At 43.1% G+C, this 23,455-nt stretch overlaps 1 protein-coding gene across 2 annotated transcripts; it reads left to right on the top strand.

Annotated features, from left to right (window-relative positions):
• The first annotated feature begins 874 nt into the window (after nucleotides 1-874).
• On the top strand, nucleotides 875-22,914 carry LOC130393471 (guanine nucleotide-binding protein subunit alpha-11). 2 transcript variants are annotated; one of them, XM_056604155.1, is made up of 7 exons: nucleotides 875-2,627; nucleotides 14,716-14,900; nucleotides 15,449-15,603; nucleotides 17,003-17,131; nucleotides 20,502-20,631; nucleotides 22,075-22,228; nucleotides 22,695-22,914. In XM_056604155.1, the coding sequence occupies exons 1-7, from the start codon at nucleotides 2,492-2,494 to the stop codon at nucleotides 22,883-22,885; spliced, it is 1,080 nt and encodes a 359-aa protein (XP_056460130.1). In that variant the 5' UTR covers nucleotides 875-2,491; the 3' UTR covers nucleotides 22,886-22,914. The 2 variants fall into 2 exon arrangements, with proteins under 2 accessions (XP_056460130.1, XP_056460129.1); XM_056604154.1 differs by lacking the exon at nucleotides 17,003-17,131 and adding an exon at nucleotides 17,727-17,855 and having other exon boundaries at nucleotides 879-2,627; nucleotides 22,695-22,913.
• The last annotated feature ends 541 nt before the right edge of the window (nucleotides 22,915-23,455 follow it).

Genomic DNA, 23,455 nt, shown 5'->3' with positions numbered 1-23,455 from the left:
GTTTGCACACCATCCAACAATGAATCAACACTTAGTTAATGCAAGGGTTATAGCCTACGACAAAGGCACCACACAACCAAGGCTACAGTGACTTGTGGATCAGAAAGAAAAAAATCCATCTTTGTCCATCTTTTTGCACGTTAAACCAACCAATCGCTGACCACAATAACAATACAGTAAATTAAAAAGCCCCGTTCACAAAATATATCTGGATGTATGTAGACCTATGTTTTTGTGGGCTATCTACAATTGCTCTTATTGGCTATTTGTGAGTACAAGCATCAAGACATATATGTTTTAACTCGACAATCACATCTTTATGCGTCCCTTTCCATTCGCGGGATGTATATGTATCAACGTTATTGGGCCTAAACCATCCGTTTTTGATGTCATGCAATAACACAAGACGTCCACAAGATGTCACTAGGCTAAATTACAAATTGTTCTTCTATTTTGCAGACTCAGTAGGCTAAAAGGATGGCTTAATAAAAAAACGACACAAAAATTATGTTAAGAGTTTGATTAAATCTCAACACTGCTGTTACAATATAAATATGACGTCACCAACGGCCAACTAATGTTGTGATTTTGTACATGCTCACAATCAAGTTGATTATTCTTTATTTTAAGTTTGCTATACGTGATTGGTAGAGAAGTATAGGATGCTAAACTAATAGAAAATACTGTTGCATTTGACATTTACATTTACCCTGAATCAACATTGAACTGGTGTATTGTCATGTAGGCCTATGTTGGGGACGTCACTGGTGGTGTTTGACAGAAATGGGCGTTGTCCATCCAGTTAGGCTAAATGTCTGTTTCTTGATACGCCTCCAGCTCTGGATAATTTCCTTGTTATCTCTCAAGCAAACTTTACAAAAACAATACATTAGCCGAACCAAGGGCCGTCGAGTTGTGTTTTAATATGCCTTCGTTCGATCCCTTACTTCACTTCTATCTAAAGCATCGTCAGTCAGAAACCGCAAGTTAGAATGCGTCTCCTTCACCTCGTTCCCAGGCGTTCTCGTCTCACGACAGTGCCTGGAATGGGATGCTCCAAATGAGCGTTATTTGCGAAAGAGAGGGAGGGACTTTCAGTTACATTGGTCTAACAGCGAGAGAGGGAGGGACTTTCAATAGAGAGATATGTTTCCGTTAAAGGTTTTGGATATTGCTTTAACAGAATGTACACAACATAAGGTCTAAACCTGATATTATTATCCTTTTAGTTTTTTTTTTTTTTTACTTCTTGCCATGTTCGTTTCTCCACGTTTCGGGCTTTGGAAGTAAGAGACCGGAAATTGCATTGATATCGACCAGGATAACGCTAAAGTCCGGATCCTCTCTAAGCCTAGCGTTTCTTTTACCGGGGTGCTGGAGAGTGGGTGACGTGCGATCATCACCAGGAAAAAGATAGCAGGAACGATACAATGCACGGAAATTAGAGGACCATTCGGGAAGATTTTGGCTGTTTCGCACATTTCACCGAGGCGGGAGGACGTTTTGGATAGTCAAGAGCATGTTTTTTTAGCCATATACCTAACGTTACAGCATCAACTATGACTAGCTGATCCAACGCTACGTTAGCAGCGAGCTAACCTAGTGAGCTAACCCTGCTCGTTTGGTAGTGTTCTCCTTGTCAAGTAGATCTCACCAGGACAAGCTGAGCTGAACTCAAATGTAGAGCTTCATTGCTGGGCGTAAGCTATATATATATATTTATATATATATTCGTCGAGTGGTGGTAGTGGCGGTGGGCTACATTGTGTGTTTATATTTAGCTATAGCAGATGGGCAGTGTGACAGGCGTATGCTCTTTGCTTTGGGGCGGCTAGGCTTTTCTTCTGGACAGCAAACAGCAGACTTGTACTAATGTGGAAGTCCTGGAAGAGCTAAACGTGTCTCTGGTTCCGAGGTTTTTAGATTGTTAGATCTGTGTGGTTATTTTGAGATGCTTTGATAACGTCCACTGGTGATGTTAAACTGACAATTAGCTGAAGCGTTTGGAGTTATTCCCATAAGCAAAACACGACTAGCATTGGATTAACGTGACTGGCGACGGTTGTTTAGTGCGGGTTATAACGTTAGCTCCTCCGGTATACTCTAACTAATTTAACCTATTGACAGTTATTTTATAGAAACATCAGAATCATCTGTCTGCAAGGGTGTTGATTGATAGCTCATTGTTTGCGGACGTGCAGAGATCCCATTTCTGACACTCACTTTAGCCCTACGTACAGTGACTTGAAACTTGGAAGAAACTGTCAATATTTGACAGCTGCACGGCCCACCAGTAACAAGGCCACACTTTGCTGTATTAAAGCAGGACGTTTGCTGCAGGGCTTTTTAGGAACATATCGACAAGGATTCACTTACAAACGTTAGCTCCATTGCCCTGGCTGTCCAATCTATAGTTTTTCTTGAGGTTGTAGTTTGTTGACTACAGCTCGGCGACTCCATGTAAAACGGGATTTTCATTATTGATGCGGTGATGACTTTAGAATCCACGATGGCTTGTTGCCTGAGTGAAGAGGCGAAGGAGTCCAAGCGAATTAACCAGGAGATCGACAAGCAGCTCCGACGAGACAAGAGAGATGCGAGGAGGGAGCTGAAACTTCTATTGCTGGGTATGCATTCATTCAGATCTCTCTCACAATGGTGCTAGCAATGTCGCGTTGTGTTTTCTCTCAACTAACATTCACTCACACCAAGTCTGCTGCCGTCTGTTATTCAAAGTAGTAACATTATTTGGATTATTTTGTATGCAAAACGTTAACTATTGTTGTAGCCCTCTAACCACGGCTCCATTTACATAAACCCCGTGATAGGCAAACCAGTTCCAGTTGAGTGGGAGACTGTGGTTTGTACAATATTTCAGTTATATTTAACAATGATTGAGGGTTATAAAAATAGTTAAGCTGTAAATGATACATTCACCAGCGGCATGCATGTGGAATTATTTTTTAACCGGATGTGAATCCTAAAGATCCCATAGTGGTATATCATAGAATTTGTCAATTCAATTAGAGTATCTAATCTACCTAGGCCTAAATCAAGACTCGATTAGGGCACACACAAATGACATCATTTACACAACATCGCAATGATATCAGATGTCATTGTTTAGCAAAGTGAAAAACCATCAACTTTATGTATGTATGTGTGTGTATGTATGTATGTGTATGTATGTATGTATGTATGTATGTATGTATGTATGTATGTATGTATGTATGTATGTATGTATGTATGTATGTATGTATGTATGTATGTATGTTGGGCTATACGTGTAGTGATGAACAATATCCAATTATAATGTTATCCAATTTGTTCTTATGGCCTGTGATGTTAGTTGTACAATGGCCATGACTTTGGAGTAGTCTTGACAGCCCCTCTGCCTTCTCAAGCCTTGGGGAATGATATCTAACTATTTAACCATATATCAGTGTTTCAATATCATTTCACTAATCTATTAAGTAAAAGGGTTGGGATACATTCAGGTGTGTCCTCAAACACCATAATGTATTGTATAGCCTAAACTGTTAACCGTTTCCCTGACTGCGTTACTGTCTATTTATTCAGTCGATGTGTCACTCTTGGTATGTCTCAGTCTGTCTATCATTCCCTAGCATGCAGCCAATTGTGTCAGCATTGAAACTGTTGTTTCATAGCTTCTTTAAATTAATTCCTCCAGCGACGAGGGGAATATCATCAGTGTCTTTCATGGGAAATGTGGGTGGAAAATGGTTTCCAGAAGCTAGGCCATATGATCGCAGGGAAGTTTTTGCCTCAAAGAAATAACCTGCGGGGCCAATGTACAGAATTTAAAGGTTCAACAAACTAAGTGGAGTGTAGGATGATTTTGTAATATTTCATTGTAACGTAACTTAATTATTCTGTTATTGTACAAAAGGAAAAATCTGAGAACTCCTCCTGAATTATTTTGATATAATTGCAACAACCTGATTGTGGTTGTCTTTTACTTAGCTCTAACTTCTCGTTAGAGCTCAGTATATTATATTGCTTAACTTTATTGTAACCATAAGTCCTTATTAGAGATGCATAGACCAAAATAACTGTTTGCTGCCCAATTACCATGTTGTATGATGCCACATTCAAGAATGAGCGTTGGTCATTCATACGAATTGAATGAATCTGAAATCATGAAGGGTTTGAAACTATCTGCTACATTTAACAGGCTGCAGGTAGCAATTATGTTAATTCATTTATATTCTTGAATTATTTAGTTCCCTGGAAATGAAGATACTTTTCCCATGAATTAGAGATTTTATTTTAATTCTGTTATCACATATAGCCTATAACTTCTTGTGGACCATTTTGTACTAGTCCCCTGTAGTAAACCTGTCCGACATTAAAGTTACTACAGTACCTATGAACCTTATTGTGAAACACTAGATGGGCAGTCCTTCTTTTAGATTCAGGGACATTTCTTTTGCCATCCACCGGTTGCCATTTTGTAGCAAAGTACAACTGCTAAATGTCTAATGGATACAGAGTGAAGAGAACAAACTACATTCCGTGTTCAGAGTTTGATGTCTCAGATCTATTGGCTGCGCTCGCCTATTTTGGCATTGATGATGCAAAACCAAGCATCTGTTTGGTGTGTTGTTGGCCACCACAATGTTCAACGCTGATTAGGAACTATAAATGTGGCAGCAAGGACAAAAAAAAATATATATATATATTATAGTGCCGCTTTTCTCGTTGCAGATAATGAGATTGTGGGCTGATGACTCACTGAGAGCAAATTGAAAGAGATTGTTTTGGAAGACTACTCTTTTCTCCCCGTAATTACCCTGTTTGATGGAAATAGCCAAACTAAATGGGAGAAGGCTAATTTGTTTACAAAGGTGTAGGGCAACCTGATGTCACTTTATTTGACAAAAGAAAAGGTGAATAAAAGATCTAAGCTGTGCCCAAAGCTAGTTGAAGCTTTACTGTGGTTTAGTTGTCTCACATCCTTTGGAAGAGATTTATAGAGCATTCTTAATGTTTTATAGACGTGTAGTGTAGCCTGTCATTGCATTGTTGTTGGTGATCAAGTTGTTTACATTGACTGGTGGGTTTGAAAATTCTACGCTTTTTGCAAAAGCCTTAGCGATAAGGGGGGAGTGGCATTGCTCACAGTTTTCATTACTAATAAAGTTATGCCTCTGATGTAATTTTGCAGTGGCTCGGAAATCCTGCTGTTTGCAAGACTGACAGCCTAAGGTTATGTCAGTTCAGCAGCAGTTTTAATGTAAAGGGTTGGTTTAACTGTGATGTAAGGGTGGTGCTTTGTGTGAACGGAGCTCTGCATGCCGTCTTTGAGGACTGTAACAGGTGTGTGTTGCATTGCCGTCGCGCACAGAGGTAAGTGTGGATGACCTCTCTGTTGTAGTGCTGAGGCAGAAGCCTACACATTTCAGGATTCGATTTCCACACTGCCTGGAGAGTGCTGGGTAAAGGGCATCCATTTTATTCTCTGGATTAGCATTTTCTATTTTTTTAATTTGGAAGAGACAGAGTTGTGTTCGGTAGCATGCTAACGTCTCGTAGCTAACGTGAAGACATTTGCCGCCGCTTCTTGTCACCAACTCAGACATTTGCTTCTATTGATACATTTTATTGCCCCCAACAGTTCTCAGAATTTAAACAGATGGCGAGACAGTTGTTGCAGTAATAGCATTGTCTGAACCTTATAAGTGGAAGACTCTGGGAAGAGCTTGCATAGGAAGAGCATTGTGCCGGCTGCTCTGTTTAGCTAATTAAAGTCACAAGTAATTAAATGAGAACAGCCACTGGGGGATCCACAGTAACAACCCTGGCCTCTGTGCTGGACATTCCTCGGTTGAAAGTACACGTGTCATCGGCTTGGTGGAATAACTGTATATGCATCTTTGTCTATCTTTGTCTTTCACTCTGATATATATCATACACACTTTTGGCATATAAAGCTCTGTCTGTGCATGAATGTGTGTTAGCACGCATTTAGTTTGGATTTTGAGTTTACTGAATTTGACCACATTGTATAAAATGTCTCTCTGTCTCTCTGTCTCTCTGTCTCTCTGTCTCTCTGTCTCTCTGTCTCTCTCTCTCTCTCTCTCGTGGTCACATCTTGTTGAATATTGACAGTGTTAGTGGAAACCTTTCTGGTAACACTTCTTCCTTATGTCCATGTTGACAGATATCGTTTGGCTAAGTCAATGCTATGTAAACCTGCAGAACATGTGCCAGTGCATACAGCACATGTCACATGATGTTGACTTTTGTTTTTTCTCGGCGCCAAGTTATGACCCAACAAAGCAAGTTATATTCTTCGGAGCAGGAACATCATCACCATTCATTTGCTTAACGTCTCAAGGGTATTGTTTGCCTACAAATCTACAAACCATTGACAACTGGTCATTCATTAAACCATTAATGAGTGGTTTAAAAAAAGAACAAAACTATTTATTTTGTTAACTGTACTTTAACTAACTACTAGGCTGGCATGGTGTTTATGCTGTAGGCCTGTGTACCTGAATACTAAATTATCCTTTCAGCAAATTTAACAAACATAATTAAAACTTGTGGCACCGTTTCAAACGTCCTCCAGGATCTCCAACATAGTAATCTGCCATTTTGTCTCAGTTACTAAGTCCCATGTATATATTTTGTGTATTCACAAATATGGTATACCGACGCTGAAATGGTATGACAACGCCACGTTGTGCATGGATTTTAAACCTCATAAATTTTAATGCACTACAAATATTTGTCATCCTTTTGAGTGTAAGACAAACGGACTAGCCCGTCTTCAAGTTGTATGCACACATAACAATCCAAGCTCTAGAAGCCAAATTAACGTGTTAATATAAATTGTGTTTGTTTTTGGTATTTCTTTGATTTATGGGACCTTTCTAATGATGATCATTGTGTGCCGATCATATTAAGGTTCTTCTTGTTTGTGTCGTTTGCCTTGAAATGTCTGTAAAATAGGCGTTTGCCTGTCTTACCCCGATTCAGACGAGCTGTTTAATGTAAAGTCATCACTGTGCATCCAGGAGGGGAGCTCGATGGGTTTGCATTAGCTGCTTACATTGACAGTAGCCCAGCTCCAGTTCATGTGAGGGGAATACACTTGGAATTACTTTAAAAGGATTTCCAAGGTGTCCCAAATGGTGGAGTATTCAGAACAAGTCAGATGAGTTTGTCTGAGCATTTGATTTAATGATTATCTCCACCAATCAGCATTTGCTTTATGGTAGATTAATTTGTTTGCTCCTCTGCCAACCACACTAAGCCTCTGAGTAGATTCATGAACTAGATCTCAGCAAACCGTCTCATCTGGACCTGGCAACAACTAGTTTTAAGCAGAAGAAATACAGTACATTTCCACTGTCTGCACATTTAATTCTTCAACACGTCCAACACTTGAGTTTCTTTGTTGCGTGGTCTCTTGGAAAACCCAAAGGTCTGTATTGCATAAAGGCTACCTCCGCCCATCATATCATGGGTTTTTAAGCTACAGTAAGCCAAGGACTGGCTGTGTTTTATTTGGGTCCCTGTCGACTGCTGCCACGGCAACAGGAATTGTTACAGTACTGTTATCCTTGTCTGTGTTTGTTTTTGGTCTGCATAAACAGCCCACACGTGAATGTCAAAAGATGTGTAAAAGCAGCATCTGCGGCGATCAGATGGTTGACCCCCTGGTTTGTACACAAGTGTTTGCCGAAGTTGGCAAAGTGCTCTGAAGTAAAGATTTTTTTCAATGTGCAGTGCATTTCGGAAGTACCCTTCAGCAAGTCCGTTGGGATTGCTTCGCCCAAAAATACCTTGGATCCATAGAAAAGATTCCCTTGTTGCTGCTGACGTTTAAAAAAAGGTTTTTTTAGCCTAACCCTTTGGTTTGGATGTATTGAATGCTTTAATTGAGAAGTCTACTTGAAAAAGTGCTAGCCTACTTCTACTTGTTCATCATTAATAATAACAATAATTGTCACTTAATGTATCATATAATAACAAAAATATAATTGTTCTTTCTTTTAATATTTTTGCAGTAAATTAATCAAGTTCATTTAATTATCGCTGTTCGTATGATCTTGTGTACCGTCATTCAAATTTCAATATTAAGATTTTAAAGCACAGACTACAGGCCTGTTTTCTAAAGGATCCTAATTTTGTTACCAACTGTTTCCTAACACTGACCGGCGACGTGACCTGGGACTACTGATTATGACAAACCAGAATGAAAGTCACACAATCCACCCAGCAGCAGCAGCACACTGTCACATGACTTTTGCTCTCTGTATGATCGGTGAATGTATATTATCTTACAACACGACCAAGGCCGCCATAATGCACGGGCTTACCTGGGCAGAAGCCCCAGGGCCTATGACGATCAGGGGGCCTATCATGAGCCAGAATAATAATTGTATTTTTTTTTTTTTTTTTTTAATGCTGGCTCATGATAGGCCCCCCGATCGGCGTAGGCCCAAGACAATGTGATTCTTTTCTTTTTGTTCGGGGCTTACAAAGATCAGAGGCCTATCATGAGCCGAGAAAAATAGAGGGTCACTAGTGGTAGCTGGGCCCAGTGGCCACTTGACGCCACAACGGCAAAATGTCGGAAAATAATTGACACATCTTCAATGTAAGATCCCTTCTCAGGGCAGGGGGCCTACGAAACCTCCCCAGGGGCCCAATGGCAGGTTAATTCAGGCCTGAACATGAGAATCAGGACTCCCAGTAGACATGTTGATGTGAATGAACAAACGAGGGGGGATGTTTAGTTTAAAATATTGCACTTAAGCTGCTTTTCATTTTCACACCTGAGGGATAATAAGCGATTTTCAAAATCATAATGCTTAGCGATGTCCTCTTGTGTTGCTGTTGTTGTGTTTTAAGAACCTATTTTGATATTGTTTTCCACCTCTTTGGGCAAACGTTGCCTGTACATTTACATTGCAGCTAGCACATCCAGACTTTTACTTTTTAGTTTTAATGTAGCATATTTTGTCTATTTAAAAAGAGTAAAGGCTACTCCTGTGGATCTGGTGAGTTTGACTGCTGGAGGGAGGCAAATAAGCCCGGTAGGTGTGTGTAGTCGTGTGCTGTGTTAGTCTGTGAGGCACTGCTGTTTGTCAAATAGTGATGTTGACACACCCAGTTTCGGTAGCTTTGTGGCAAGCAGACAATCAGCAACTATACCTTCCCCACACTGCTCCCATTCCCATTAGACCTTATAGACATACAAATTCATCCTTAAATACCCCCCAATCCAACCATGTACTGCCTTGGTAAGGCCAAAGCCGTTTCGTGTCTGTCTGGCCGAATATTTATACCTAGGTCTGGGTTGCCTGGTACAAATAAATGAACACCAGATGCATTTCTTTACATGGATGCTCATTGACCAATCATGCACTTAGTGAGGAACACGCCAGTATTTTGGGTACATTTCTCTGCTCTGTGAAGGTGGCAAAAGGGTTTTTGGTACTTCTCATTGGCTTTAATTGTGGAAAACTTCTAAGTTGGTTGTGCGAGTGGTGTGCCAGAAGGTCTGCCATTTCGTAGAGCGATATTCATGGTCTTGTATGGCGGAGTTGTCGTGGCGTGCGGTTGTTGCTGCCGTTGACCATGTGGTAGTCATCTTGTACACAAAAGGCATGCTTGTGCTGTGGTGATGATACGGGAAGAGAGGGTGGAGATCAACGGTTGGATTATACCTTTTGGAGGAATTGAATGAATTGCACGGCTGGATTGAGAAATGGAAAGAATACTGGTGAGATTGAATCTGAAATAGGCAAAATGAATGATCATCATCAAGTCCTTTTTTAGGAGGGAACTAATGACGGGAATGTCCTTAAAACTGAAATAGAATGTAAATTGTATACTTTGCTTCCCCCCCCTCTCTTTCTCTGTCTCTCACTGTCTCTCTCTCTCTGGCTACTGTCAGTGTTGATAGTGCAATATGTTTCCTTGCGGCCCACTCACTCATTGCGCTTATTCAGAGATCACATATCTGAGCACACACAGGGAAGGGAACAGGACACAGGAGGACTCACAGATCCTCGTCCTCTTTCCTCTCCGCTCCCTCCGCGTCATGATTATGACGGACGGCTTTTCCTGTCCGTCCAACGCTGTTCATATTAGTTGTGTTTTCAGTGGATGAAGCAAGAGAAACAGGGGCCAACTGACCTGGTTGTCGGCATAGCAGAACAATGAGTCCTCGAGCAAAGATGTTTCTTGGCACCCATATTGGAGGCAGTGTCCCTTTTGGTTTATTTCTAAGAGAATTTGTTCTCATTCCATCTTATTGAAGTATATTTATCTCCCAGTATATGTCTCTATAACCCTTTTTTTAATAAAATTTTTAGGTTAAGAAATGTATACTTATCTCCTAAGTTTCAGATGTTGGACGCTATTTTATTTTCATCAATACATTAAGCAGGGTTTCTTGGATGACTCCATCAGCCACAATTACCGTTACCCCATAATTAACCTTTCTTTCTGACTTTTGTCTGTTTTTAATATTAAAGTTTTTAATGTTTTTAAAGCAAATTTTATCTAAAGCTCATGTAATACAAGAGAAATGCAATTGTAAAATGGATACAATCAAATGAGACCATTTTATGAAGTAACTATTTACAGCGAAATTCTTGTGCAGTTATGAAAAAAAGTGAAACTGTAATGTCTTGACGGTTTGTTTAATATTATGGACTCAGAGTTTGATCTAAAACGTTAGTAATGATACCAAATTCCCTCTGGTTTGATAGGAAATGGCGGTGCCTCTCAACGCCTACATGGACAATTAGTCAGGATGAACCTAGATTCAGCCCAGGAAAACCCCTTCAAAACTCCTTAAATCATAAAAAGTGCGTGACCAATGTGCACTCGCAACGCCAGCCAGTCCTTACTTTAGTCCTCCTTGCACAGTCAAATTGCAGGGTGTGTAAGGTCAGATTTTGCTGAGGCGGGCTGTAACTTCCTCCTAGCTTCGATCAGGGGGGATGTAAAAAAATCGTTTACACAGGGGGCCTTTCTATTCCAATTTGTCACACTTGCATCTCCTCCTTCCATTTTTTTAAACTCCTTTTTTCTTTCCACGTCTCTCCCGCCCCCCCCCCCCCCCCCCCCAGCCCCCTTCGTCTCTGTGCAAAGGAAAGTTGTTATAGTAGCGCCCATGTGATCTGGAGAAGGAAAAAGCCTCATGCAGCCTGCGGTTAAATTGGAACAGAGTGAAATTGACCCGTTTCTTTATCTGTTTGGTCATTTGTGAGTTAATGGTTATCCCACACATTCAGCTCGGCTCCGGGTTTTTCGAGCATGGAAAGGACCGAGTTTAATGGTTGTGTTTCAGTTGACGTGCATGGTTGCGTTAATAATATTGACTAAAATGGATTTATTTTTGTGTTTATTTAAATAATTGTTCCTTTGAATCATTGCCATTATGACCCGTGGACAGTGACCCATTCCAATCATGTTGGCCGGTCTGCCATTGAAATAGAATGTACCGCATGACTATTTTTTCATTGACAAAGATGACCGCCCGAGACATCCAGAGATGTTTTATAATGGTATAACAATCTCTATTAAGTAGTTCAGTTTACTCTGCTAAGCGGATGTGCAGTGGCTTAGCCATATATGCCTATCCTCTCGACTGGTGATTTCCTTCATGGATCTGTGAGTACAATACAGTGGTTGCCATGGGAACTAGAACTTGGCCTCAGGAGTAGCAACAGTCGCTGTACAGTAGCATATCCTTGAGAAATATTTCTACCGGGTTCAGCATGTGAACAATGGGATCTGTTGAATTAGGCTGATTATGCCCGGCGTGTGTGTGTGTGTGTGTGTGTGTGTGTGTGTGTGTGTGTGTGGGTGTGTGTGTGTGTGTGTGTGTGTGTGTGTGTGTGTGTGTGTGTGTGTGTGTGTGTGTGTGTGAGACTTGGTTAGTCCAGTGATTTCCTCTGGGCATGTGTACACACAGTGTAGGCCTTGTCTACGTCTTATTAGATGTAGGTCATCTATGGTGGAGGCCTCGCTGCAGTTCACTTAGCTTCTTCTTTACAAGACCTTTTTGTAGTTAACTTGGCAAACCCGGGTCTATCGGAGTATGGCTCTTATTAATTCATAGTGTTGGAAGAGGACGGATGCACCATGGGTTCAGCCGTTATCCAAACACACACACACCCGGATATGGTATTCCTTCACATGCTCAGCTGGGCACTGCATGCTAATGAAAAAATCCCAAATCAACCTTGTTCGGGCAGCTACTCTGCTTTAAAATAAAAAAGAGCTTCTTTCCACTGTTCAATTTGACCTCATCTGTATTATCTATCTCTGTCACTAACCTTAAGTACTAAAAGTGTTCCCAATTTTTTTAAGTTCTTGCTGCATGCTTGAGTCTATTTGGAGTCCAACTCATAACAATCGACTCAGCGATAGCAATAGCACACTGAGCTCACTGTGCTAGCCATAGCCTAACGAGCACAAACCTAGCGCACTGTTGGCCGTAGCACAACTAGCACACTGTTGCTAGCAATGCTATGAGAGCAGGGTATATCGCTGCCTGGCATTAGGTCTCGGCTGCTTCAGCAGGAGCAAGAACAGCTTGCACAGTAGACACTATGAAAACAGTGGTTACGCAATTGGCCTATTTTGTGGCACCCTTTGTCTGGCCTGGTCTGGCCCTGCCTAGCTAGCATGTGTGTGTGTGTCGGGGCAGCAGGGCAAACGCAGAGGCAGGCATTGGCCGGCCAAACGAAATGAATCAGGGAGGGTAGGGTTGGAGCATATGTGGTGCTATTCCACGGTTAATTAAAGAGAAAAACAAAGATGTCTGCATTTGACAGCACTTACTTTCAGTGCACAGCCTCAAACGAGGTGCATGGAACAAGTCTCTCGCAAGTGAGTTGGTGTTCATTATGGAAAGGCTGGCGTGCAAGCCTTTCTGTTGCAACGCATCAGTGACATCATGTCAACAAATCTGCACATATTTCTGCACATCTCTTTATGGGCATATTAATCTTCGAGTGATGAACTAGTTTGAATGTGGCTCCCTGTCTTGGAGGAGTAGTTTTGGTGTTTTTTTCTTGATCTTGTACCAAATCTGTATAATCTTTGAGTGATGGAACTGAATCAGGACTGGCATATCAGGAGTAATGCAAAAGGGTTTAACTCTGTCAAATGACAGAGGCTTGTATAAAGGGGGGTATGTGACCCTTTGGAGGTGGAGGATGGATGAGGGGCGCAATGGAAGGCATGGGGGACATTGAGAAAAGTAGAACAGAGATGCGGGTGAGGAGGAGGAGGAGGAGGAGGAGGAGAAGGGAAGGCTAGGAAAATCCAGAGAAGAAAAACACAGTTGTGCGGTCTCCATTTGAAATGTGGCAACAACAACAAAAAAAATGAGTGTACGGGCTGGGGTAGAGGCCAGCCTGTCGAGAAAGAAAATGCAAGTGTGCTAAAAGAGGACGGCAGAGCTCAGCGCAGCCAGAAGTACACAGCGTTGCACAGAGAGTTTAGAGACGAGATTGCCTAGGTTTGGTTAGATTTTGTAACTCAATCATGTCGGTGGGCCTCTTGACTTCCTCTGTCGTTGTTCATCATAGTCAGTTACTAAAAGCCAGACACTGATTCCCCCCAAAGCTCGGATAAGTAGAGTGCCAACAGAATATGTCCATATAAAGATGCAGAGTCCGCAGAGGAGGTGAATCCCCTGGGGCACTGGCTGTGGCTAAGAGGACCTATAGGGGTTTGCTAAACGGGTTTCTTTCTTAACCGTCTGTAAAGTCATTAACAGTGAAACAGGACTACATGGATAATTCATAATGCAGGCTACCGTCCTCCCCATACACATTTGTGACATAGAGGTGGACTTGCATGTCAGGCCACAGGCCTTGATGACTAGGGAACCGCTGGTAAACACAAACAGTTTTTATATCAGTGTGTTTATACACACCGATATAAAAACTTCAGAGATAGTCTCGATTTAATAAATTTAGTTACCTTAATAAATCCTCTGCTGTGTTGGTTGAACCTCTAAATGCTTTAAATGAGCACATCCACATAAACATTGTGTCATAGAAATGGGCTTGCATGTCAGGCCACATACCTTGATGATTAGGGAACCGCTGGTAATCATGCGTTTTAGAGAGGCCTGTAATTGTTCTTCACGTTTAGGTGACATTTACTTTTTGTACAATGTTTTGTTTGTTGTGAAGAGAGAATCATGACTTCAGCTCTAGAGTGCCCAGCCCAACTTCACCACACTCTTGAACCATCAGAGTTCATCAACTGAATATACTTGAAATGATACAATACACTTTTCCCCAAAAGTATTTTGTATGTTTGGATTATGCTGTTCATGCTGAAGTGTATTGTTTTGTTCAAAAGTCTGTATTCAGATCACACCCCGCGTTTCCCTAGCACGATGTACTTGGTATCAGTGTGTATGTTAGCCCACACTGAAGTAAAACTTTAGGGATGCTGTTAAATGTAATTACCTTAATAAGTACTTTGTGTTGGTTGAACCTCTAAATGCTTTAAAATATATGAGCACATCAGCATAAACACTCCCAACAGAGTTTTACATCAGGTTCTTTGTGAAGGTTATTAGCTCCTTTAGTTTTGGATTATTGGGCGATGAATCGATATCTGCCCCTAAAGTCCAGTATCGGTCTGGCTCTACAGCTAGCCCCTACCTTACACCCTCCTCCCCTGCTTGCTCCGGCTTAGGTACCGGCGAGAGCGGCAAGAGCACCTTCATCAAACAGATGAGGATCATCCATGGGACGGGCTACACAGACGAGGACAAGAGGGGCTTCACCAAGCTGGTGTACCAGAACATCTTCACCTCCATGCAAGCCATGATCCGGGCCACGGAGAACCTCAAGATCCAGTTCACGTACGAGCAGAACAAGGTGGGCCGCTGCCGGTGGACGACCTTTTACATGCAGATGTTGTCGTCCTGTAGTTTGTGTTGCGTCCCTTCATGTGGGATAATCTCTTTATTCTGAAAATCAAAGGTACAGAAGTAAACATTGACCTGTTAGTTTAGCAGACTCTTACCAAAAAACTATTTTGTTCCATTGATGCCTATTGATTTAAAACAATGCCAATTGTTGTTAAGGGTCGATTATTATCCCACAGGGCAGGGGGGCTTTTTTGAAGTGTATTTTTATTACCAGACAACTATTTGACAGTAGCCTTTAAGCCTTATCACTCTCATGAGTGAGCACATCCTATGCTCGCCATCTCTTCCCCTCTGGTCTGTAGGCTGAACGCTTTCTGCCCTCTCTCTCCCCCACGTGTAACGCTCTACTCTCTCTCTCTCCCCCCAGAGTAATGCTCTATTCTCTCTCTCTCACCCCCCAGAGTAATGTTCTGCCCTCTCTTTCTCATCCCCCGGAGCAATTCCCTACCCTCTCTCGCCCCCTAGAGTAACACTCTACCCTCTCTCTCCCCCAAGAGTAACGCCCTGGTGGTGCGCGAGGTGGACGTGGAGAAGGTGTCGTCGTTTGAGCAGCCCTACATCAGTGCCATCAAGATGCTGTGGACGGACCAGGGCATCCAGGAAGCCTACGACCGCAGGAGGGAATACCAGCTCTCTGACTCCACCAAATAGTAGGTGTACAACCTATAGCCTGCTTCTCGTGCTCTGGTACTATCGGAGTAACTATCGTCGTCATGGTATTGAAGTTTGACCCTTTTGAAAGTTTCTAAGGCATGCAGTTCATTCTTAATGTGTGCAAAAAAGAACTAGATATTTTTCTCCCAAATATACAAACCTTCTGAACCTCCTATTGTAATCATTTTAAGAGCATGCTTTAGACTAGCACCCTTTATACTGTCTTGGCTGATACCATAATTCATATATTCAGTTTTCGTACTTGTTGGATTCGTCATTTTTATGAAATGCCCCCCAAAAACACTGCCATTAATATGGGACATTTTCACATCTTCTGCTGATATTACACATTTTGCAGATATCTGCTGGTGTACACGTGACTGAATATAGCATATTGGTTTGCTGTGCATCTCTTATTTAGACTAAGCTAAATAATGAATGAGGATTTGATATGTTGATGCCAATGTAATTTACATTTACATTTAGGGCATTTAGCAGACACTTTTATCCAAAGCAACTTGCAATAAGTACAATTGTCAGGAGAGAAACAATATATCACTGTCGGTACAGTAAGGATGTTCATAGAACCAAGTGCCAAGCACTTCCCTTCCCCGTATAAAATAAAGCTAGCTAGGATAAGAGGCTACACAATGCTAACTACTATTTTTAAGTGCAAGGACGTACAACATGCATTAAGTGCGTTAATTGAGTGCCAGGACGTACAAAATGTAATGGCAGGACATATGTATGTAAAGGTGAATGTGGAACTACTGCCCTGTTTTATAGATAAAGGAGTTAAGCATCACGTGTGCAGTGGAGGCCAGGGCTTTTGTTTTCATTAATGAAACTTAGCACGTTGAGTAAAAATACCCCTCAACTAAATGAAACATTATTGCAAATACATTTATTTTCTGTAAATGCTGTCGAGGTTCACCCTTATAGTTTCGTTGATTAACTATTACCAGCCAACGGAGAATGAACAAGGGTAGATAGATGGGCTAAAGGAGGAAATGGACACTTTTAACCTACTGCTAATAATATTGCGGCTAATTCCATTTTCACATTAATCGGACTAATGTAGCTGACTAAAAAATGAACTCTAATCATACTAATTACGGTAATATCGTTCATGTTAAAGGGTCGACTCCATTTGTTAACTTGGGGCTTGTTTTTCACCTCAGTGTGTGGGTGTATTAAATGGCAATGTATGTATTTTGTGCGTGTGTGTGTGTATGCAAAATAATTACATTTGTGACATTTTCTCACACGAGTACAACATGTCCGCATGTATCTTATGACCATGTGTACATTAGCCTATTTGTCTGGTTGTCTCTCTGTTGTGTGTGTGTGTGTGTGTGTGTGTGTGTCTCTCATCCCACCGGCTTCATTCCACAGCTACCTTAGTGACTTAGACCGAATAGCCACACCCGGTTACGTGCCCACCCAGCAGGATGTGCTCCGGGTTCGAGTCCCCACCACCGGGATCATTGAGTACCCGTTTGACCTGGAGAATATTATCTTCAGGTACCGGTGTCCCCGACCGCTACAGACGCCGCCGTCCCCGGTTGGTTCTGGCCGGTCGGCCGGCAGTCGTCGGCCCGCCGGCCACTGGGAAGCCGTCGAGGCCGCTGTCTCCGCCCACCGGCAGCTTCAGCACATCCCCCGGTGACCCGCTCTCCGAGACTTAAGAAAACCCCCATACGGCCTAAGAAGAGCCAGTTACCATTAAGCTCAGCTTGGATATTTACCTATGATATCCAAATTGTCTTCAAATGATGTCGCATACAAGCGGCGGCCCCTCGTCGATTGACCCCACCTCCAAATTTAGACCACCATTTTATTTGAAGAGCTTTTTAAATTGGAAAATGTAATGGGTTGCGTCTAGTCTTGAAGAGCGGCTGTCAAGGGGGATGCCAAGAGGAAACTGCTCCTGGTGAAGGAGGGTGATGAGGGAATGTTCCTTAAACCTTCCATCTCTTTGTGGGTTCCCTCTCGGGAGGGGATCGACTCTTGGGGAAGAGGGGGATTTCTGCTGCCATGCTTTACTTTCTCCCTCCCTCCCTCCCTCCCTCCCTCCCTCCCTCTCCCCCGTCTTCTCTTGTGCTTCCTATCTCTCTAGCTATCTAAGTGATCTGGATCGTATTGCAGAACCGTCTTATCTGCCCACCCAACAGGACGTTCTTAGGGTTCGAATCCCAACCACTGGGATCATAGAGTACCCTTTCGACTTGCAAAGCATCATATTCAGGTAGAAGATGAACTACAATACTTTGACTAACCTTCATCCACCCCCACTCCCCAATTGATCTACCTTGTGTAACACCTGCCAGTGTTCTATGTAAGTCGTCCTAACCCTCCCCTCCCATGCCATAAATGATCCCTTCATTTGTGTTGTTCAAATACAAGTCCTCCTGTCCTTTTTTCTGTTATTTAGTATGGATAACTTGGCCTCCATGGATTTTTTTGTTATTATATCGATGACGCTGAACTGGCAATACACCTCAAGGGGAAGAGTTGATCAAACTCATTTTACATGACCTGTAACAGCATCTTGGGCGTCATTCTTCCACCTAAGGTACTGAATGTGGTAACATTGCCCAGCAGCATCGGTACTGATATTGAACACAACAGTGCTTTGCTAGCGTTTCAAACCATGCAAGAGTGGTAGGCCTGAGTTGGCATAGCGAGACGCCGGGAATGTATTTTTAACGCTTTTTCAAAGAAGCCTTTCCTCCTCGCGGCGAGGGAGAGACAATAAAGGAACCTCGGAGATGGCGGCAAAGGATCAGAGAATGATTACAAAAGAGTGCAAATCGATAGGAAGCCATCATGTCAGGCCCCCACTCCTACGCTTGGCATCGCTAGAAATAACTCCACTGGCAGCGAGCGCTGGGCTGAAGAGGTTCCCAGGACCACTGCTGCTGTTAGCCAATCAGCTGGACCCAGCTCTGCTCAGCTGCTGCTGCTGCTGGTGAATCATTGAGTCCTCTGAGGACATCTGTATTAAGACAGGAATAGTTGTCAATAGTTGGGGGGGGGGAATACAAAGATGCCCTTTTGGCATTATGCGCGTTGGAAAAGGAAATGTATTCGACACAGCTCTTATTCATTTATTTATTTCATGAGGATGTGTGGTGTGTGTTGTAGAAGGAAACCATCTTGTAGCCCCAAGGTGAATTAATTAGCAATTAAATGTACCAAGGCTTCAGACTGAACAGGGGAATTTCCCCCCGCCACTGCTTATTGACTGTAACTTCGGTGCTAGTTACATGCGATGAGAGGGGCAGAGCATCAGCCATTCAGTTGACAGGTCAGCAGCCCCAACAAAGGGGCCTTTCATAGGCAAATATGTCTGTTAGGCAAGCCTCTAGTTCTTCTTATTTCCTTTTGAAGTCTAAGAAAATGTCCTTTCTCCGGACCCGGCCAACCCAGGGGCACTTATCACGGATAAGTAGATCACACTCATCCTTCGCTTGAAGGGAAAGAGGGTCACCGGGCGTGAAGGGATGCTATCGTGGCTGCGACTCCTGTAGTCCCCCTACGTGTTAAACACCCTGCCTCTGCCTAAGGCCTGGAGCCCCCCCCCCCCCCTGTGGGTTAAACACCCTACCTCTACCTGCCCAGAGACTCCCTGGCCAGCCCAGCTCACCTTTTACGATGAAGCATTCCCGCTTTAACTAGGGGTCTGCAGACAACGTCAACTAGGAAGTGATCTCATCATGTATTCGAGGACTTAATTGCCTCGAATTAAAGTAATTTTAGATTAGAGACAGGTTTTGTTGAACTTTGACTTGGCCGATTACCTAAAGTTGAGTCACCGTCTGAAGAGGAAGCATATGATATCATCTTAAAGTCGACAAGCAATACTATCAGATTATTTCCCACAGTCCTTTTTTTTTTTTTGCCTGTACTTTCATTTTACCTTCAACTCCCAGTAAGCCAGCATGGACATAGTTCAAGAGCTAGCTCCTATTGTCTTACCCGATCTCATTTTCACTTATTTCTTCTCTGTCCTACTAAACAATCTCAAACCGTTCCTCCATTAGTCGTCTCACCGGCATCTGATTGGTCCTCTCAAAAGAGACCAAAGTGATGCACCTAGATGACCCATGTATTACCGCTTGGCTTTCTATAAGCCACACTCACACCTGCAAACACTTCATTGAGAATGGAGAGAAGGCCATCACACATGCGCACATGCACACATACATACACTTGCACAGACCCACACACACCCTCAAAAACACACTTGCACAGACAGAACATATACACCAATACTTGCCTCAATACAATGGCTCATTTGACTTATTTTTGGGTCAATTTGCATTGCTCTGTCCTCATCATTGCATGCCCCCCATTCTGGGTAGAGGTGTTCAGTGCATAACAGCTACATGACACAGACACGGTTCATTTGGTAATGTTGGGCTATTTCCTCTTGTGCCTGAAAGTAGACCCAACCTGCACTTCACATACATGACTTGTATGAAAAAAATGACCAGTGTAATTGTATCTTCAGTCAAGTGGCGTGCCATGGCTTTCTGCACTGACCCCTCTTCTTCTGTAACCCAGGGAGACCCAACTCCCCTGGAACCTTTTTGTCTTGCATGCGGGTGACAATCCTGCCCGGTGGCTTGTGCTTAACCAATCAGCTGGTTCCCTTTTTGATCTATTTGTTGTATTGCATAATAATGCGTTGATTTATGAAACAAATAAATAATGTACAAATTTATATAAATATATACTTTCGCAATGGTATCATTTGTTCTGGAACCATCCATTCTGCGTGGCCTTTCTTTTTCTCTCTCCCTCTCTCTCTCCCCCCCACCCCCACCCCCCCCCCCCCCCCCAACACTGGCTGAACTCTAATCCTGCCCTTCCGTCTTGGTCCAATCAGGATGGTGGACGTGGGGGGTCAGAGGTCAGAGAGGAGGAAGTGGATCCACTGCTTTGAGAACGTCACCTCCATCATGTTCCTGGTGGCGCTCAGCGAATACGACCAGGTCTTGGTGGAGTCTGACAACGAGGTGAGGGGAAGGAATACTGAGTGGATTTGGTTCTTGATGGACCTTATTCACCGAGCGGCCAGCCTGTTGGTCCCTCTTGGTTCAGAAACACAATAGCAGGGTAATGCGCTCCACCATCAGTTCCATCACCCTACTTGTGTAGAGAACCAAGATGGCCACCAGGACGCTAATGGCTAGTATGTTTCTGAATTCATGGTGGATACATTATATCTCCCATACTATGTTACTATACTAATAGTTACTATGTATATTTTTAAGATAAATATTTAAGTGGTAAGAGCTTTAATGTCTGCTCTTATATATTTTATGATCCATTGATGATTGGTTGCAGATTCAACAACATACCAACTCTGATTTCCTTCTTTTGTGTTCTGAGGTATGACTGTAATGTGACACATTGGATTGGATTTAATATCTCAGGACCCTCGAATAACGATCCTGAGTTAAATGGCCAATAAATGCAAATGGAACTTAACTTTCTACCATGCTAGTTCATTTCTCAAGTCGATAATAAAAGTAATCATAAAAACAATGCACTGATATTAAAATTGAATTCCCCTAACCATATTATGCAGTCTTGATACCCCCCCCCCCCCCATGACTATAGAGATAGAAATAGGGTTTATGGGATAACCCTGTCTGTGTGCTGTGCTACCAGCCACATACCCTCTCTGTGACTAGGTCATATGACCCCTGGCGTCTCCGAGTAGCTCCAGCTGCCAACCATGGCCCCCAGGAATCTCTTCACGTGAAGTCATTCACAGAAGTGGATCAAATGTATTCCTTTGATCCACCTTTTTTTTTCCACACTGCCTTAACATGTGTCGTTTCACAATAATAAACCACAACCCTTATACACCCCTGAATCCAGACACTCTTTACACACTTGATATATCAACCCGTTGCTTCAGGAGCCCAAATGTGCCTTAACAATTTGAATGTCCTAAGGTGCGTTGACTTTGAAACGCGGTTCTAGGCCGCGCAGGCCACTCGTTTTGCGCTGTATTCTCGTGTATGACAACTTATAAACACACAGGCTCTAAACACTCTGGCCCCACGCCGAACCGGTCTGCCTGGACTGGACTGAACCTCTAGTGGTTGGCGAGCTAGGTTATGCAACACGCCGGGTAGAAGTTGAAATAATTCCGACTTTATAGGAGTACAAATTCTTTCAACTTCGAAGCTAGTCCCCTCGGCGGCAAACAGCCACCAGGTCTGTGCATCGCAAAAACGACAACAAAACTGACCACATCTAAAGCGAACATGCCTTTGCTACCATTTAGTAGTTTACTACTCACGTTCGCCGTTGAACACAATTGCTAATTGCTAAAGCATGTCAGCATGTTTAAACCGAGTAGAAAGCACTTATTGTGTTGTGTTTGTTTGTGTGTTTCTGGTTTTAAACAAATGTGGTTTGTCGTGTCTATTTTTTGTCTTGGTTAGAACCGCATGGAGGAGAGCAAGGCTCTCTTCCGGACCATCATCACATATCCCTGGTTCCAGAACTCCTCGGTCATCCTCTTCCTCAACAAGAAAGACCTGCTGGAGGAGAAAATCATGCACTCTCACCTCGTAGACTACTTCCCCGAGTTTGATGGTAACCGCACACACTTAACTATACTACTTAACTAAAAACACCACCGGACGTTTCTAGTTTGTTGTAAAAGGCAGCGCTGTGTGCATTCTTTACTTCACTGTGCGCAGTAAAATCCATGCAGAAACTCTCATAAAATGGTGATGCAAGTGTGATGCAAGTCTGACCCCTTGTGGTGGAACTACTGCACTGCAGCACAGTGTTGCATGCGATGTAGCCACTGACCCACAAAAAAAGAAACGTAGACAGCCTATCTTTTGAGGATTGAAGCAATATGTGTTGCCTTTTTATCTCTTAATACTACTTTAATACCACTAGTGATATCTTTCACTAGTACCAGGCGGAAGGAGCACGCATTGATTCTGCATTGAATGATTCTGTCGAATCTTGGAGCAATGATGGCCGTATGCTGTCAGTGCAATATAAAAGAGGACCACATATACTGAACATGTCTTGACTTGTGCCCCAGGGCCCCAGCGGGACGGCCAGGCAGGACGGGAGTTCATCCTGAAGATGTTTGTGGACCTGAACCCGGACAGCGACAAGATCATCTACTCCCACTTCACCTGCGCCACCGACACAGAGAACATCCGCTTTGTGTTCGCCGCCGTCAAGGACACCATCCTGCAGCTGAACCTCAAAGAATACAACCTGGTGTGAGGGAGGGAGGGAGGGAGAGGTAGAGAGAGAGAGAGAGAGAGAGAGGAGGAGGAGGAGGAGGGAGGGAGAGAGAGCAGAGTGGCCGGATTAAGAAAGGGAGATGGAGAGGAAAAAGAGAGGGTAAATGGACGGAGAAGGAGAGCGCCCACTCTTCATGCACTTGTATAAACGTCCTCATGCACACTCGAGCATGGAAACACACACACACACACACACACACACACACACACACACACACACACACACACACACACACACAGGGCCTTAATGTTGGGGTCACGGACTCTGTTTATCCACACTCTTACATACATGTTGTACCACCTTGATTCTTGGTCGTTTTGATTATTTTTCGTTTGACCGTTAATAATGAAGTGACCCCCCCCCCCCCCCCCCATACTACAAAACATTCAAGTACATTCACAGCCGGTTCTTTCCTCCCTCTCTTCCCATCGTACGGGCTGTGTTTGGTGTGCCAATCATGGGTCAGTAGTAGGCTAAGACACCTACTGCTTTTTCTCCTCTGGTTAAAACACACACAAGGCTCTCTCTCTGGCATTGGTACTGGTGGCG

This window comes from Gadus chalcogrammus, chromosome 12 (assembly GCF_026213295.1).
Source record: "Gadus chalcogrammus isolate NIFS_2021 chromosome 12, NIFS_Gcha_1.0, whole genome shotgun sequence".
Classification (NCBI taxonomy): Eukaryota; Metazoa; Chordata; class Actinopteri; order Gadiformes; family Gadidae; genus Gadus; species Gadus chalcogrammus.
This window is presented reverse-complemented; position numbering and strand designations above follow the sequence as displayed.